The 15,818-nt window shown below is 38.6% G+C and overlaps 3 protein-coding genes across 3 annotated transcripts; all 3 read left to right on the forward strand.

The window, feature by feature from the left end:
• Nucleotides 1–14: 14 nt before the first annotated feature.
• Nucleotides 15–2,537, forward strand: LOC103939445. Its single transcript, XM_048582888.1, has 7 exons — nt 15–691; nt 804–884; nt 980–1,057; nt 1,338–1,382; nt 1,465–1,554; nt 1,699–1,800; nt 2,185–2,537. The coding sequence occupies exons 1-7, from the start codon at nt 59–61 to the stop codon at nt 2,368–2,370; spliced, it is 1,215 nt and encodes a 404-aa protein (XP_048438845.1). The 5' UTR covers nt 15–58; the 3' UTR covers nt 2,371–2,537.
• Nucleotides 2,538–3,487: 950 nt separating this feature from the next.
• LOC103939447 (high mobility group B protein 13-like) lies at nt 3,488–4,536 on the forward strand. Its single transcript, XM_009349534.3, has 3 exons — nt 3,488–4,063; nt 4,147–4,215; nt 4,309–4,536. The coding sequence occupies exons 1-3, from the start codon at nt 3,635–3,637 to the stop codon at nt 4,462–4,464; spliced, it is 654 nt and encodes a 217-aa protein (XP_009347809.2). The 5' UTR covers nt 3,488–3,634; the 3' UTR covers nt 4,465–4,536.
• Nucleotides 4,537–7,424: 2,888 nt separating this feature from the next.
• Nucleotides 7,425–14,825, forward strand: LOC125467930 (phospholipid-transporting ATPase 1-like). Its single transcript, XM_048583483.1, is given in 11 exon segments — nt 7,425–8,007; nt 8,247–8,349; nt 8,497–9,737; nt 9,739–10,477; nt 10,811–11,144; nt 11,387–12,179; nt 12,368–12,491; nt 12,720–12,939; nt 13,268–13,726; nt 13,826–14,124; nt 14,412–14,825. Coding segments are annotated over 8 exon segments (3,849 nt in total). The 5' UTR covers nt 7,425–8,007; nt 8,247–8,349; nt 8,497–8,753; the 3' UTR covers nt 14,022–14,124; nt 14,412–14,825.
• Nucleotides 14,826–15,818: the final 993 nt, after the last annotated feature.

Genomic DNA, 15,818 nt, shown 5'->3' on the forward strand with positions numbered 1-15,818 from the left:
CTCACACACACCTCAATACCAACTACTTCCATTGCAGTCGAATGTTTTTGAGTTAACCATGTGCGACCGTCTTCCCTCCATCCCCCTATCCTTTCCTCTCACAAAATCTCCAAAATTAGGGTTTACCAGAACCAATTGGAGCTCCTGTATCCAACTGCATCCTTACTTTTACCCGCCAAATTGCTCGAAACCATCCAATTTCACGAATTCAGAACTCGCAAACTCCAGAAATGGGAGGTCTTTGTTCCTCAGCAGAAGGGCCAGCGAGAATCCGATAGCTGATTGCGGGATTCCGGCCGATTTAGGGTTTAAGGAGCAAGGGGAGAACCTCTTCAACCTCGAAGGTGAGGCAATTGAGTCAGTAACGCGACATGGGATTGATCTCAGTGAGGAATCCAATGCTTCATTGGGTTCAGAAAATTTTCTGGAATCGGAGGGCGGTTCGGAGGAGGAGAACCGAAATCGAAAGAGTAATGGGAGCGTAAAAGAGGAGAATCGGGTCCGAATGGCGGGTGCGGACGGTGATCGGTTGGAGAAGGAGGAGAATTTGAAGCACATTGATGAAAAAGTTGAACTAAGAAAAGGGAGGCAGGTAATGAGGAGGTCCAATATTCTTGCAAAGCAAGTTATCAGTATTCAAAGTGCCCTCAGCTTGGGATTTGTCTCTCAGCTTTGGGTGAATACCAATTCAGTAAGTTATCAAACTTTCGATTTTCGTATGCTATGATAAAAAGTTCCTATCCTTTGATCATTTTGTTTCCAGTTTGTCAGTTGAACTTAGAACTATTTTCTTCTTTTCGCAGTGGATGGTAAAGTTTGTAGAAGTGAGGCGAAACTTGCTTTCGGGAGAGTTTGAACGTTTTCTTCTCGACGATATTACCCAGGTACATTTTGCTTGGGGCACCTATATATTTCATGCCTGTACTCTATGAACATTCTTCTCTTATGGAAAAGGTATTCAATTTATTGTTCTTTGCAGGTTGGTGATGTTGTGCTTGTCGAGGACGAGAGTGTGATTGATGATGATGAATTTAAGATTGTTGGACTGGAAACGTTGGTATGTTCCGTCTCCCTGTGACATATATGTATATGCTTGATAAGAGCGTCCACTCTTGTCCCTTTCTTTCCAAATGGAGTTTATTTCTGTGTTTGTTTTCTGCATGGTTAGTTTAGTTTTCTGCATCAGTAAAGCTCAAGTAAATGTGTTCAGTGATAACTTATCTTATCAAATGCTAATTTGATCATTATATGTAGGTGTTGGGTGCATCATGTACCTTGTTCAATATCTTTTAGTATCAATGTTTTACAATTTGAGTTCTTAAGTTGTGATTTGCTAGGTAGGATACCAAGTTGTAACACCAGGTCGACGAACAATTGGAAAGGTGGTACTCTATATTGCACTAATGTCTTCATACTATTTCCTGATTCCTCAACCATCTAACTTGTTTTATGCGGCATTTCTAGGTGCGGGGATACAGTTTTAACATCAATTCAGGGGCTGTCGAATCCCTTGAACTTGATTCATTTGGGATTTCCTATATTCCATCAAGTTTGGTAGGTGAAATGAAATCTTATGGATTAATGAAACAAAGGCTAAATATTTGAAAAGTTCCTACCATTTGAACTAGATTGGCTTGCATGTCTAGGGGTTTTTTATGAACTGTTCTACTTGCAAAGCTTAATTCCAGCTAATTTTAGGTGAGTACCTATGCGCTGTTTGTTGAGGATGTTCTGGAAGTTGTGTCTGATGCCGTCATTGTGCATGAAGTTGCAGCTTCGCGCATACACAGGCTGACCAAGGTACTTCTTTTCTGCACAATAAAACTCTAGTCTTGATTTGTAGTTTGCTTTATTTGCTACCAAGTTTTATGCCTGCATATGACAGTTTACTTACCGCCATAATATGCTTGCGACTAACTTTTGAGTATCACTCGTTCATGTTAGATGTTTTAACTCATTTTCTTGGGCATAGACATGTTCAACCATTGAAATTTATTTTTTACTGCACTCTGGTTTCCATTTACTTTTGTTCTATAATTGTGCCGTTTGGCCCATTCGACGGCCCTATGTCAGTAATTGAGGCTTCTGAGGAAATCATGAACGGATCTAGTCCAGTGAGATTGTTTGCATGTAAATTAACAGAAACTGACGTTGGGATTTATGTGACCATATGTAAAAAAACAGGGTATCTTGGACGGCCAAAATATTGCAAGCTCTGTAGATGATCTCGACGAATATTCCGACATTGAAAGACCCGTAAGATCGGATAAGTATACAAGAAGAAGAAATTTTGGTGACCAGAAGTTCAATTCCAGGAAAAGCAAGACCGATGGCAATGATGATTGGGACCTTCCACTGGATTACTTCTGATCCTCATAGCGTTTTGTTGACTTCTTGTAGATATCAACCTAAAGAACCTTGTGAGTAGATTTCAACATAAAATGTTGGAATCATGCTGTTTTAGTCATCATAGGCTTTGTACATGTTCATATTTCGATTCAAACACAATTTATCTGAAAATCACAGTCTAACACGTATACATATCTTATTAGAAATATAAAAAGAGGAGCATACGCATGTCAAATAATGATTTGTCTACAAGTAGAAATAGCTTACTTAACGGAGAAATATGCTTCCTCCCTTGGCCCTCCTCTCTCTTACATAACCTCCCTGTATTTGGTTAATTCAGCTCCACTTGTGACAACTTTCTTATTGAACGGTCCTACAGTCCCGACCGCTTTGTTATTGGACGACCCTACAAAACCAACCACTTATCTTCCTTGTGATCAACTGATTAGTAGAAATTCAAACTGATCATTTTTTTTTTAACAATCGATGTTATTTAAAGAGATGTGTTTAGCCTCACAATAATACGGTTAAAATTCATCTTTAGCGAGAATCGAACTTAAGACTTATCATTTACTAGTGAAGATGAATATCATTAGACTGTAGTACCAAGTGGTTAAATTGATCATTTAAAATAATCAACTTTAGCAATTTACAGATTGAACAATTAGAGAGATTTTTTAATGTGTCTAGAACATGGAGTAGTACATCGCATGTTATTATATAATTGAAATGACATTTGAAAACAAAAAAATTTCACTCTAATTGCATAATGACATGTAGTGTACTTCTCTATTGCACCGAAAATTTATCGGACCAGTCAAACTGTGATTATTACTCTTGAAATCCGCGACATGGATGGAGAAATCGTAGGGCTGATTATTACTCTGCAAACTCCTCTATTTCTTCTGATGACAAAATTACCCTCCGTATGGGCCATATCCATATTACTGTTGAAACAGTTAATTTTACCGCCTTCTATATAATTACGCGTCGTTATGTGGTAGGACCCAATGAGCGTGCGGGTCCCGCCATGAGCGTGTCTCGTAATTGATTGCCACGCAATCATATCCTGATAAAATAATAAATTAATCAGCGTAATCTGGAGCTTATTTATATATAAACCTTCTGAACGCAAATTAAAAATGTAGCCGTTAGCACCTAACGCCTCCCCACTTTCAAATTCAAACAAACTCTCTCTCTCTCTCTCTCTACAATTCCCTTTTTTCTCTCTCTCAAATATAACAACCTGAACTGCCATAGCATCTTTCACACATCCACCAAAGCAATGCACACGCTTCAATCTTCCGTCGCCGGAATCGCCGGGAACCAGATTGTTCGGCCTAAAAGTGGCCGGACGCCGCTCCAGCCGAAGAACACTCCGGTGACTCCGACGAACTCCGATCTCAAAATCAAGCCGGTTCACCAATGGATTGGCGTTGTCGATGATTCAAATAAGGAGAACCCTCCAATGTATGCGACTCCGGTGAAGATTGAGGCGATGGAAGTGTCGCTGGCGGAGGAGCTGAGCGCGATCCGGAAGAAGACGGAGAGGATGAAATCGGACAGAGAGAAGACGGAGAAGATGCTTAAGGAGAAGGATATGGTGATGGAAATACAGATGAAGGAGCTCGAAAACAGAGGGCAGATTCAGAAGATGCTCGAGATCGAGCTCGATCGGATTTACCGATTGAACCAACTCCATGTTCAATCAATTGTAAGCTCCGATTTAACTTCAAATGCTTTTCATTCCCTTTTATGTTCCTTAATTTTTATTTAGCTTTGAGTGTTTTGGAGCAGAGAGTATCGCCGATTCGATCGCTCAGGGAGAAGGAGGAAGAAAAGAAGGCCGATGAATCGCCATCGCAGGTGAATCACAATCTCCATTTTCCTTAATCTTCGATCAGATTTGAAATTAATTGTGTTTTTTGTTTAATTTATTTTGATTATTTTGTTGATCAGGGAGTGGAGGTGGAAGCGGAGGAGGATATGGAGGAATCTGTGGATGAAAACTCACCGCAGAAGCGGGAGAGTTGTGCTGCTTCCAATTCCGAAATGTTACAGAGGAAAATGAAAAGTGATATTTTTCAAGATTTTTGCTCTGTGAAGTTTATATGATTTTCCTCAAGTTGTAGTGGCATTTGAAAAGATTTTGAGAAAGAGAATAATATAATATCTCATTATGTTTCATGTTCTCGTTTAGTAATTACAATACGAGTTTTCATTGAAAACGAAATAGTTATCCAACTGCTTCTAACTAATTTGTTTAAATGTTTTAAACGAAATACATGACATCTCAATTAGAATAAAAACCTTAGTATAACATTTGAACTAATTGGATAGTTGGCCACTTTCACATTGGAATTAGACAACTTCGAACATACAAGTGCCATTTTTTTGTGAAAGCGGTATGACTAGTCAAACTGCCTTATTTAAGTTTAGATAATTATGCCTAGCTATCCAAAATTTTCTCTTCAAATTTACATTATTGGTCACATGTTAAACTCAAGTGACACCACATATTAAACGATGTATTGAGAGTATGAATGTCGCTTCAAAGTAGGATTGTTAGGCACATTGCATAGTTTTTTGTTTTTTGTTTTTTTTTGAAAAGCTGGATATATTAACCAAGGCAAGAGACCAAGATTACAATGAAAGCCGACACTGAGGCATGCAACCAAGAAACAAAGCCGGAAGTACAAGGGAAAGAAAAACCCGATACTAAAAAAAGGTAATTAGCGTCACTTGTACAACCAAACAAAATTAATGTGGGCAGGCACGTTGCGTAGTTTCAACATTGGTTTCTCGTCTTGTTGGTACAACTTGACAAGGGTATTATGGGAACCACGTCTCTTCTTCTCCAAAACGACAAGACCAAAAGCAGCAAACATTTGCTCGGGGAAACGTCGTCCTTAAATTTGAAGGTAAGTACCACTACACATGTATGTCGGTGCCTGACACAAGTGGGATTGAACGGGAATCCCACGCAACAATTATGTCTGCAGGACAATCTCAGCCGCACGATTTGACTCATTGAGCAGATGATCAACCCATCAACGCATCAACGACTGAAAAGTCACACAGGCTTTACACGTCATTGTGTGTCCGACGGGTTAGGGGTATATTTGGAACAGAAGTCCAGACCGTACCGCGAGAGGGACAAACAGACAGAGTGGTCCGAGTTCCAGTCGATTACTCCTCGCGCAATCCAAAGGTTAAGGGGTTGGGATACATCTGGAAGCAAAACGCAGTCGTCCATACGTACCACCGTCGTACCTACGTCAGTGGGTTCGGCGCCCACAAACTCATGAAACTGCTGAAACCACGACGGAAAGGTTACGAAACAAATGTTAAAGGGATTTCTTTTAAAAGTATAATTCATAAATTTTTTGTTATTTTATTTTGTGACATGAAGTTTTATATTATTGATATGATAATTAATGTGAAATAGTGAGGTAATAGAGAATTCATAAAGAGAGTCTCACTTTAAAAGTATTTTTTTGTTTTTGGGAACATCTGTGTAGTATTTCTCAAGGTTACTACGCATATTCCAAATGAAAAGAAAACGCATGACATAAAAGGCAACGATTACAAAACTCGAAATGTGTACACGATTAAAATTGTTCAACTTAATTTTGTTTATATAATAGATTGCTCAGCCAAAATATTACCTCGATAAAATGCTAATATTACTAATGAATAACTTGTGATACTGGATTATTTTTTTTGTCGTTTTGTGTGTTGCTCAACATGCAGGTTGACATGAACCAGACGTGTATAGCAATATATAAACCTGGGCACAAACATTTTACCCGTAAATGAGAAGAGTAAAGAATGAGTATGAATTTAATTTTTCCTTGGACGTCAGTCCATTTTCTTAGTTTTTAAGAATTGAATAACACAAAACGACAATATTCTTATTCCATATTTATTAGCAACCATAGGAGAAAAAATTCCATTAGGTGTTGGGAAGACTCACAAAGGGATTTTAGTTTCTTTTTTACCATTATTGTGTTATTCGCCAACGCTAACAAACGAACTCATAACTTAAAATACGCGGTTGCAATTCGCCCACAACCACTAAATAATATTACTATTGCTTGATTTTTTTTAAAAAAGAAAATGATGAAAATTATAACAAGGTGTGCTTGAAGTAAAGTATGATACAGAAAATTAGATAGATCAACCAACATTGTCTTATCTTTCGGTTGAGTGTGTTTGTTGCTTAACTTGCTTTCTTCCTTTGGTAGGGAATAGGGAGGTGAATCATGATCAAGAAAATACACCTTTACTTATGGAGAAATTATTATATCTTGCATAAAATCCGACACAGATTTAGGAAAATTGCAATTGAGGAAATAGAATGAGTCATTGGATTATGCTTAACACCTAAGATTAAGTGCATTAATCAGGTTTAGGTCTCAATCTTATCAGTTGGCATAATCCTTTTTAAGATATATTCTTTTACAAGAAAGGTAATTACAAATTTACTAGATTTAAGGGGCAAAATATGTGTCCAATGAGTATAAGTGTCGAAAATACGGTTCGATACATCAAGTGTCATGATATAAGCAATTGATGTTTTTTAAGTATCCAACCACTTGTATTATGACTCTTGATGTATAAGGTCGTGTTCTCGGCACACTAACATGTCACATCTATTAACATGTGGCCTTACCCACGAAGTTTGTTGTCCCTCGTGCATCAGTTGCACTAAAGACTTTTGTGTGCGAGAGATCAAAGTTGCGCAAACAGAGCAGGCTAAAAAAAGAGGAAAACTAACGAAAAGTTTAAAAAACTTTAGTTTTAATGAAAAATGACAAATAAAGGTATAATGAATAGTATCAGAAAAAAGGTAAAAATATGATTTTTCGTTAAAAGTGAACAGTATCAGAAATATTTCGTTAAAATTCAAAAAAAAAAAAAAACGAAAGTGTAAAAATTACTACAGCCGAAACCACTTTGATGAAATAAGTATACTACTAGGGGGGCTACAGCTAAAATCAAATGAACCACAATTTGACGATAATGCCCCCAAGTAATTACCATATAATAAAAACAATAATAAATAAAGCGAGCCCAATTAAACAGAACGTTGGCTGGCGAAAAGCTCAGGTACAGATTCGACAAGACGGGGAAGGAAGAGTCCGTCAGTAGTGACCGTGTAACGCCCCAAGATTCGTGCTTTACCGCTCATCTCTCTCTCTTCCCTCCCTCATTCTTTCTCTCTCCTCCGCCTGCGATATTCTCGCCATTTTCATGCCGCCCACCTACCAACTCCTCCTTCGCTCCAATTCGACACGTCCCAAAAACCCCCCGTCGTCTCGCTCCTCCTCATCCCGATACACCCCAAACAAAACTGAATCACTCTCCTAAATCTCGTTTTCTCATCGAACCCTGAGTTTTTTCTTTTGCCGATCCGGTCCAAGAGAATTTCTTGAAAAAAATAATTGGAGAAAAAAAAGAAAAAAACTGAGGGTGAGATCATTGCCTAATCTGCTTTGACACCTGCCAATTTCCCCTTTTCGTGTTTACGCTGTGACATTTCGTATTCAGTGCATTGAATGACATCTGAAACTCCTGCTCGCTCACTCAGTCTTCTCGTTTCGCCAATTCCGAGACGATAAAGCTCCCGTCTTTTGTCTGTATTCGAATTCAGAGGTACGTCGCTTTTCTGGGTAATTTTTATTTTTGGGTTTTCAATTTTCTGTTTTTTCGGTACGAGAATATTGCAGAATTTCTTGACACATTTTGGTGTATGTGGTTTCTGAGTCGATTGGGAATTCTGGGTATTTCTCTGATTTGGGTTTTGATTTTCGGGATTTAAAAGGGTTGTGGGGGCAGTGATTCAGATTGTTCATCAACTGTGTTATCTTATCCGTCTTTGTTTTTGTTTTTAGCTTTGGCATTGCTTTCTTGGGGATCTGTGGAAGTCTGTTGCTATTTGAGCTATTTGGTTTTTCTGTGGGCCTCTTGGTTCTCCCTCCCGGCGATCGAAGGGTGGTCTGTTTCTGATCTGAATGCAATTTTTCTTCTTTTTGTTTTTTGTTACATCCCTGCATTTCTGAACTTCTGAAGTGTATTTGTAATGCAATGCGTGCTTTAGTTGATATCACTGAGCTACATTATCGTTTTTTATTCGGTTTGCAGGAGCTTCAATCTCACATTATAGTGTGTGGAATTTGAAAACATTGCAAACCCACCATTAGTTTTGGGGTCAGAGGTATTTATGTATTCTTGGTTTTTGATTAAGTGGTGCTTGAATTCTTCGGGTTGATTTGGTGTTTGCCTGTAGCTGGATTTGGGAAATGGGATTTCTGGATTTATTGGCTGTGTTTGTTCATGGTCGTTAGAATTGGGGTGAAGTGTATATGTAATTCTCCAATGATCACATTGGAGAATTATGGATGAATTCTGAGCAGCCCTTGCTGTCTTCATCTGATTCTCCATCAGCGTCGCTGGTTCCCTCCCCTTCTCTCACTAAGAACCTTGTCCGTATCTGCTCCAATGCTTCATTTTCATCTTCCAGTCTTGACAACAGTGACGATGCTCAAAGTGATTTATTTGAAGTGAAGGACGAGGTTGCTGTTTCTGGTTGCTCTGAGAGACCCTTAGAGAATTTTACTACTCCTGCAGGTCCACCCAGTTCTCGGTTTTTGCCGCAGTCTCCTTTGGAAAACCCCACGCGGGATAGAAGACGCCTGGTGTCGTGGGGTACCATGGAACTGCATAATGAAAATAGAAATTCAGGAACTCTTGAAATCTCCCAGGGTTCATCTAGGGTTCAGGAAAAGTTGTCTCAGAGGATCCGTCACAAAATTGTGCAGTTCGATGATAACTTGCCGCACGATGACAATCCAAGGTTGATCTATATTAACGATCCGAAGAGGACAAATGACAAGTATGAGTTCACTGGGAATGAGATTCGAACTAGCAAGTACACCATCATTACCTTCTTGCCCAAGAATCTTTTCATTCAGTTTCATCGGGTTGCTTATTTGTATTTTCTAGCAATTGCTGCCCTCAACCAGCTTCCACCTCTTGCAGTCTTTGGAAGAACAGTGTCTCTTTTTCCCCTTCTGTTTGTGCTCTTGGTCACAGCTATCAAAGACGGCTATGAAGATTGGCGGAGACATAGATCAGACAGGAATGAGAATAACCGGGAGGCTCTGGTGTTTCAATCTGGCCAATTTCGACCGAAGAAATGGAAACATATTCAAGTGGGCGAGGTTCTGAAGATTTGTGCCGATGACACAATTCCTTGTGACGTGGTCTTGTTAGGGACAAGCGATCCTAGTGGAATTGCCTACATTCAAACAATGAATTTAGATGGTGAGTCGAACTTGAAAACAAGGTATGCTCGGCAGGAAACAACTTCAACAGTATGTGACTGGGTGTACATTTTCAGGGCTCATCAGATGTGAACAACCTAATAGGAACATCTATGAGTTCACTGCCAACATGGAGTTTAATGGGCATAAATTTCCCCTGAGCCAGTCAAATATAGTTTTGCGTGGTTGCCAGCTGAAGAACACAGACTGGGCAGTTGGTGTCGCGGTATATGCTGGACAGGAAACCAAGGCAATGCTGAATAGTACAGCTTCTCCTTCCAAGAGAAGCAAACTGGAAAGCTACATGAACAGGGAAACTCTTTGGCTATCGATTTTCCTTTTTGTTATGTGTGCAGTTGTGGCCACTGGCATGGGCCTGTGGCTCAGTCGCCATAAAGGTCAGATTGATACCTTGGCTTATTACCGGAAAAGATACTACTCATATGGGAATGTGAATGGAAAAACCTATAGATTTTATGGGATACCTATGGAGATCTTTTTCTCCTTTTTGAGTTCTATCATAGTTTTCCAGATCATGATACCAATCTCTCTGTATATTACAATGGAGTTGGTTCGATTGGGCCAGTCCTATTTCATGATTGAAGACAGGCATATGTTTGACAGTAGCTCTGGCTCAAGGTTCCAGTGCAGATCTTTGAATATCAATGAGGATTTGGGTCAAATACGATATATTTTTTCAGACAAAACGGGGACACTTACTGAGAACAAAATGGAATTCCGAAGAGCAAGCATATTTGGGAGGAATTTTGGGACATCTTTGCAGGAAGCAAATGTTGCAGGTATAACATGTCACTCTTTCCTTTTAGTTACTGAAAACAGTTTTTATTTCCTGGACATTATATGTGTCCTTCCTCCTTTTCATCTCTCTCTCCCCTCTGTTTGTTTAGGTATGAAAAAAGAGAAAACATAAAACAAAGACATTACTGATGTGCTCTTAGTGTATGCTAGTGTTTGAAGCAGTATTTTCCTTTTTAAAATTGTTATTCAGAGGAAAACTGTTTCAAATTGCTTTGAATTGTCTGCTTTCTGAAAATGGATGATACTTTCATAAAGCATATCCAGATTTCCTTTTTGTACAAGCACTCATTTTATGTGATATTTGGCATTAATAGGTTTAGGTAGAAAGAGATGGAAGCTCAAAAGCGAAATTTCTGTAGATAATGAGCTCATGGAGTTGTTGCACAAAGACCTAAGTGGTGATGACAGGATTGCTGCGCATGAGTTTTTCCTTACATTGGCTGCTTGCAACACTGTGGTTCCTATTGTCAGTAATGGTACATCTTCCAGTTGCGGAAAAAGTGAATTGGATGATGTAGAAGCTATTGACTATCAGGGGGAATCTCCTGATGAGCAAGCATTAGTTTCTGCAGCGTCTGCATATGGATATACACTTTTTGAGCGCACATCTGGGCATATTGTTATGGATGTCAACGGTGAGAAACTAAGGTATAAAGTCACTCACTTCTACTGCTATTTTCCTTTTGCACCTTTCTTTGTTCTTAGCTGTCCATTGTACATCATTATTAATTTATTATATGTAACATTGTATGTTTGAATCATGTTAATGACAACTTCAGTTGTATTTGAGTGTGCTATAGCTGCAGTACCTTAACATCCTTCTATGTTTTTTTCTTACTGTTTTCCATTCTTTATTTTTATATTTTTAATTTATTTGTATGTGGATCTAGGTTGGATGTATTGGGTCTTCATGAGTTTGATAGCGTGCGAAAAAGGATGTCCGTTGTTATCAGATTTCCAAACAATAGTGTAAAGGTGTTGGTGAAAGGTGCTGATACTACAATGCTTAGCACGTTAGCAAATGACTCTGAAAGGGATGATCATGTGACACGTTTAACTCAGAACCATCTGAGTGAATATTCGTCGGAAGGTTTACGTACTCTTGTAGTTGCTTCCAGGGATCTTACAGATGAAGAACTTAAGCAGTGGCAAAGCATGTATGAAGATGCAAGCACCTCATTGACTGATCGGGCCTCGAAACTACGTCAAACAGCAGGTGTCATAGAATGCAACTTAAAGCTTCTTGGGGCAACTGCAATTGAGGATAAGCTACAAGATGGTGTGCCAGAAGCTATCGAGTCCCTCCGGCAAGCAGGAATCAAGGTTTGGGTTCTGACTGGAGATAAGCAAGAGACAGCTATTTCGATTGGTATATCATGCAAACTCTTGACAGCAGACATGCAACAAATTATTATAAATGGAACTTCTAAGGATGAATGCCGAAATCTTTTGGCTGATTCTATGGAAAGATATGGTGTAAAATCATCCAATAAAATTGACCCTAGTTTCAAACTGAAAAAAATTGCTGAAAATGGCTATATTGAGATACCTGGCAATGCAAAGACATCCACTGTGCCCCAATGGAATGGAGGGAAGGAAGAAGGAAAGATGAATGCACCATTAGCACTCATAATAGATGGGAACAGTTTGGTATACATTCTGGAGAAAGATCTGGAGTCAGAGGCAAGCCCCTTTCCATCTATTGAACAATTTGCTTGCAGTTTGATATGCCTTTTTGTTTTGCTATTTGTTTATAAGTGGCTGATTGCTTGCTTTCGTTCTAAACAGTTTTATAGCTGTACACATAATACTTTTGAATTGAATTCACATTATGGTGAAGATTAACTTGGTAATTTCTTTTCTTTCCACAGCTATTCAACCTTGCCACTTCCTGTAGTGTTGTGTTATGCTGTCGTGTTGCACCTTTGCAGAAAGCTGGAATTGTTGATCTAATTAAGACCCGTACTGATGATATGACACTGGCTATAGGTGATGGTAAGTTAAAACATTGATAGTTATGTTATGATTTGCCTGTTTGGGAGGGGTGGGATCCACATTGGCTTGATTTTTTTCGTTATGCAATCCTGCATGACACTGGATGCAAAACCAAGTCATATTCTGAGTTTACTGTTTCTTATGTATGTGCAACCTGTTGTCCTGTACTACGCTTTATTTTGTGTGAAGTTCTCTAAATTTTTCTTCTGATCACTGATATTTCTTTAGGAGCAAATGATGTTTCAATGATCCAAATGGCTGATGTTGGAGTTGGAATTTGCGGTCAGGAAGGGCGTCAAGCTGTGATGGCATCAGACTTTGCTATGGGGCAGTTTCGGTTTTTAAAAAGATTACTTCTGGTGCATGGGCACTGGAATTATCAGCGTGTTGGCTATTTGGTTCTGTACAACTTCTACCGCAATGCAGTTTTTGTAATGATGCTGTTTTGGTATGCCTTGTTCTTTGGTTTATTTTCGTGGAAGCTTTCTGCGCTTGCATCATACCCAAATGTGATGGATGACCATGAAGTTGAACATTTGTGTGACTAAATTATCTTAAGTTTAGTTACATAGCAAAACACTCTTTGAAGATCAAAGTCCAATATAAGTTGTTACAATAAAATCTAATACAGATCTTTCATTGTGCATTCAAATCATTAATACATTATGTATTGCACATCAAAAGCTCTTTTGAGCCAAAGGATCATTTCTATTTGATGTTGCATGATGCACCATTTAATGATGCTGATTGTTTTATTCTTTTCCGTTGATGTGCAGGTATATATTAGGCACTGCTTTTTCAACAACTTCTGCATTAACAGATTGGAGTAGTGTTTTCTATTCTGTGATTTATACTTCACTCCCTACAATTGTTGTTGGTATACTGGACAAAGACTTGAGCTACAGGACACTGTTACAATATCCGAAACTCTATGGTGCGGGCCATAGACACGAGGCGTACAATTTACATCTCTTCTGGATCACAATGCTTGACACCCTATGGCAGAGTCTTGTTCTCTTCTATGTACCCCTCTTCACGTATAAGGATAGCTCAATAGACATATGGAGCATGGGCAGTTTATGGACAATAGCTGTTGTTGTTCTTGTCAACATACATTTGGCAATGGACATCCATCGTTGGGTATTAATCACACATATTGCAGTATGGGGTTCAATAATCATCACATATGCCTGTATGATGGTTTTGGATTCTATACCTGTTTTTCCTAATTACTGGTTAGATTCGTTGACTTCTGCTTTTCTTTTTCTGTTTTGAAAAGTATAATGCTTTATTACGTTAAGCTGATTCTCCCCCACATTTTCTTTTGGGTGCAGGACTATATACCATTTGGCAAAGTCTCCCACATATTGGATTGCCATTTTGCTTATAACGGTTGTTGCGTTGCTCCCTCGCTTTGTGTTCAAAGTTGTATATCATATTTTTTGGCCTTCAGATATCCAGATAGCTGCTGAGATTTTAAATAGACAACGTAAACATTTGAGCTCAAAGCAAGATGACAGTTCAAGTTAACATGTATTACAGGCTTCGAGACAAATGTTCGTTCTGAGATGGCTTCCCTTGTGTTTGTCCGTCGTGCAGCCTTCCAGTGGAATGAGGTTATAAAATATCAAAGGTGAGCCTTTTTTAAAGATGCATAATATATTGTTGATGGAGCATTCTTCTAAACAATTTGCATGGCTAGGTACCCTAGTTGAAAATATAGTATGAGAGTAATATAGGTTACACATATTTTGGTAGTCAATTACTTGGATTTTGGTTACAATTCTGTTCGTCAGTACTGGTTTATTCCATTATTTGGTATTTTGGGAGGAAATTTAGTGTCAGACATATTCATGTGCAATGAGTTGATGTCCTTGTGTTCCTAAGCCTACGTGATGTTTCTATCCTCTTGTTCTGCAGATGAGTTGCTTTAGCTGACTACACACGAAAAGAACCATAAGTATTTGACAACAGAACGGAGTATCCCACCAAAAGATAAGAAGAGCGGAAGGTGGATGGTCCAGGCCAAAGGAGCGTGCTTGGCAGATACAGAAAACTTGTTTGACTAACTATAGTCGGGAAGGGGAATCAGATGGAAGAAGAAGAAAGAATGCCCGAGTTGCAGAATCTCAAGCAATTCGTCGAATACTGTTAGATGTCGTCGGGCATTGACAATAGCGGAAAAAATAACATGGTTGCGTTCGTAGGTTTGTCAAGATGTAGTGCATAGAGAGGGGAAATCAAGTAGGTTTGTGTAGAGATCAGATCTGGCCTTTTTCTTTTACAGCTTAACTTATAAAATTAAGAAAAAGAAGAAAATTACATGTTATTTCATCCTTTGTTTCATTTCAGTGATGTGGAGCACATGTGGCCATTTGGCTTCACACGTGGGACAACCTGTTTTGATACTGTGAAGAAAGTTGGGATTTCACCGTAAAACCAATTGGCAATATGGAAAATAACCTAACCTCTTATAAGCCTATGTAAGATCTCTTATCCCATCAATATACGATTCATTCTCAATAAATAATTTATAAAATAAGAACAGTACTTATTAAACTCACCACTATAATAATAGTTTTATTTGAATTTGACACGCATGAATTACAAGTGAATTTTTAATATTATACTTCTAACAAAAGCGCTAGAAGTAGAAGTATTTTCCACAAAAACGTTTTTAAATGGGTCTTTAAGTTTCAAATTTCTACGGACCCGATGGATTCGATAACAACTAAAGCCCAAGGGTGAGAGTATAAAATTCCCAATCAAATCAGCACACGGTAATGAAAGAACGAGATATTGCATAACGTTGACCAATTTTTGGAATTATATCACATATCATATTTTCTAACCATAAAATATTCAAGTGCCATGCAACCGCTGGTTGACGTGATTAAATTATTACAACGTGCTGTCCAAAAAACAAATCTAACCAGTGTGAACGCAATCTAGGGTGACCAGAATTTTAAACACTAGAAATGTGCCCACGTTGCAATATTTGCAACTTGTACGATTTTCTAGTCCGTACAGGACGGCAACACACAGCTGACTTTTGGCTTCAGATAAAGGAAAAACTAAAAGAGGAGGGAGGGGAGGAAAAACTCTACCTCCTCCCCCTCCACAAGTAGGGAATTTTTTGTTTACAATAGGTGATAGCAATATTGCTATTGACGGACAATAATTATCACAAAGGGTGCCACAGGGGTACGTATCTAATGACCAGTACATTAATTTAGGGATAATTTGTATAAACATTCATAAAGAATACACGAATACCACAAGCAATTCTATTAATTTTTTTTTTTTTTTGGTTTTTTCTTTTCACCG

The sequence above is a fragment of a genome, unplaced genomic scaffold (assembly GCF_019419815.1).
Source record: "Pyrus x bretschneideri cultivar Hongxiangsu unplaced genomic scaffold, Pyrus_bretschneideri_v1 Contig2, whole genome shotgun sequence".
Classification (NCBI taxonomy): domain Eukaryota; kingdom Viridiplantae; phylum Streptophyta; class Magnoliopsida; order Rosales; family Rosaceae; genus Pyrus; species Pyrus x bretschneideri.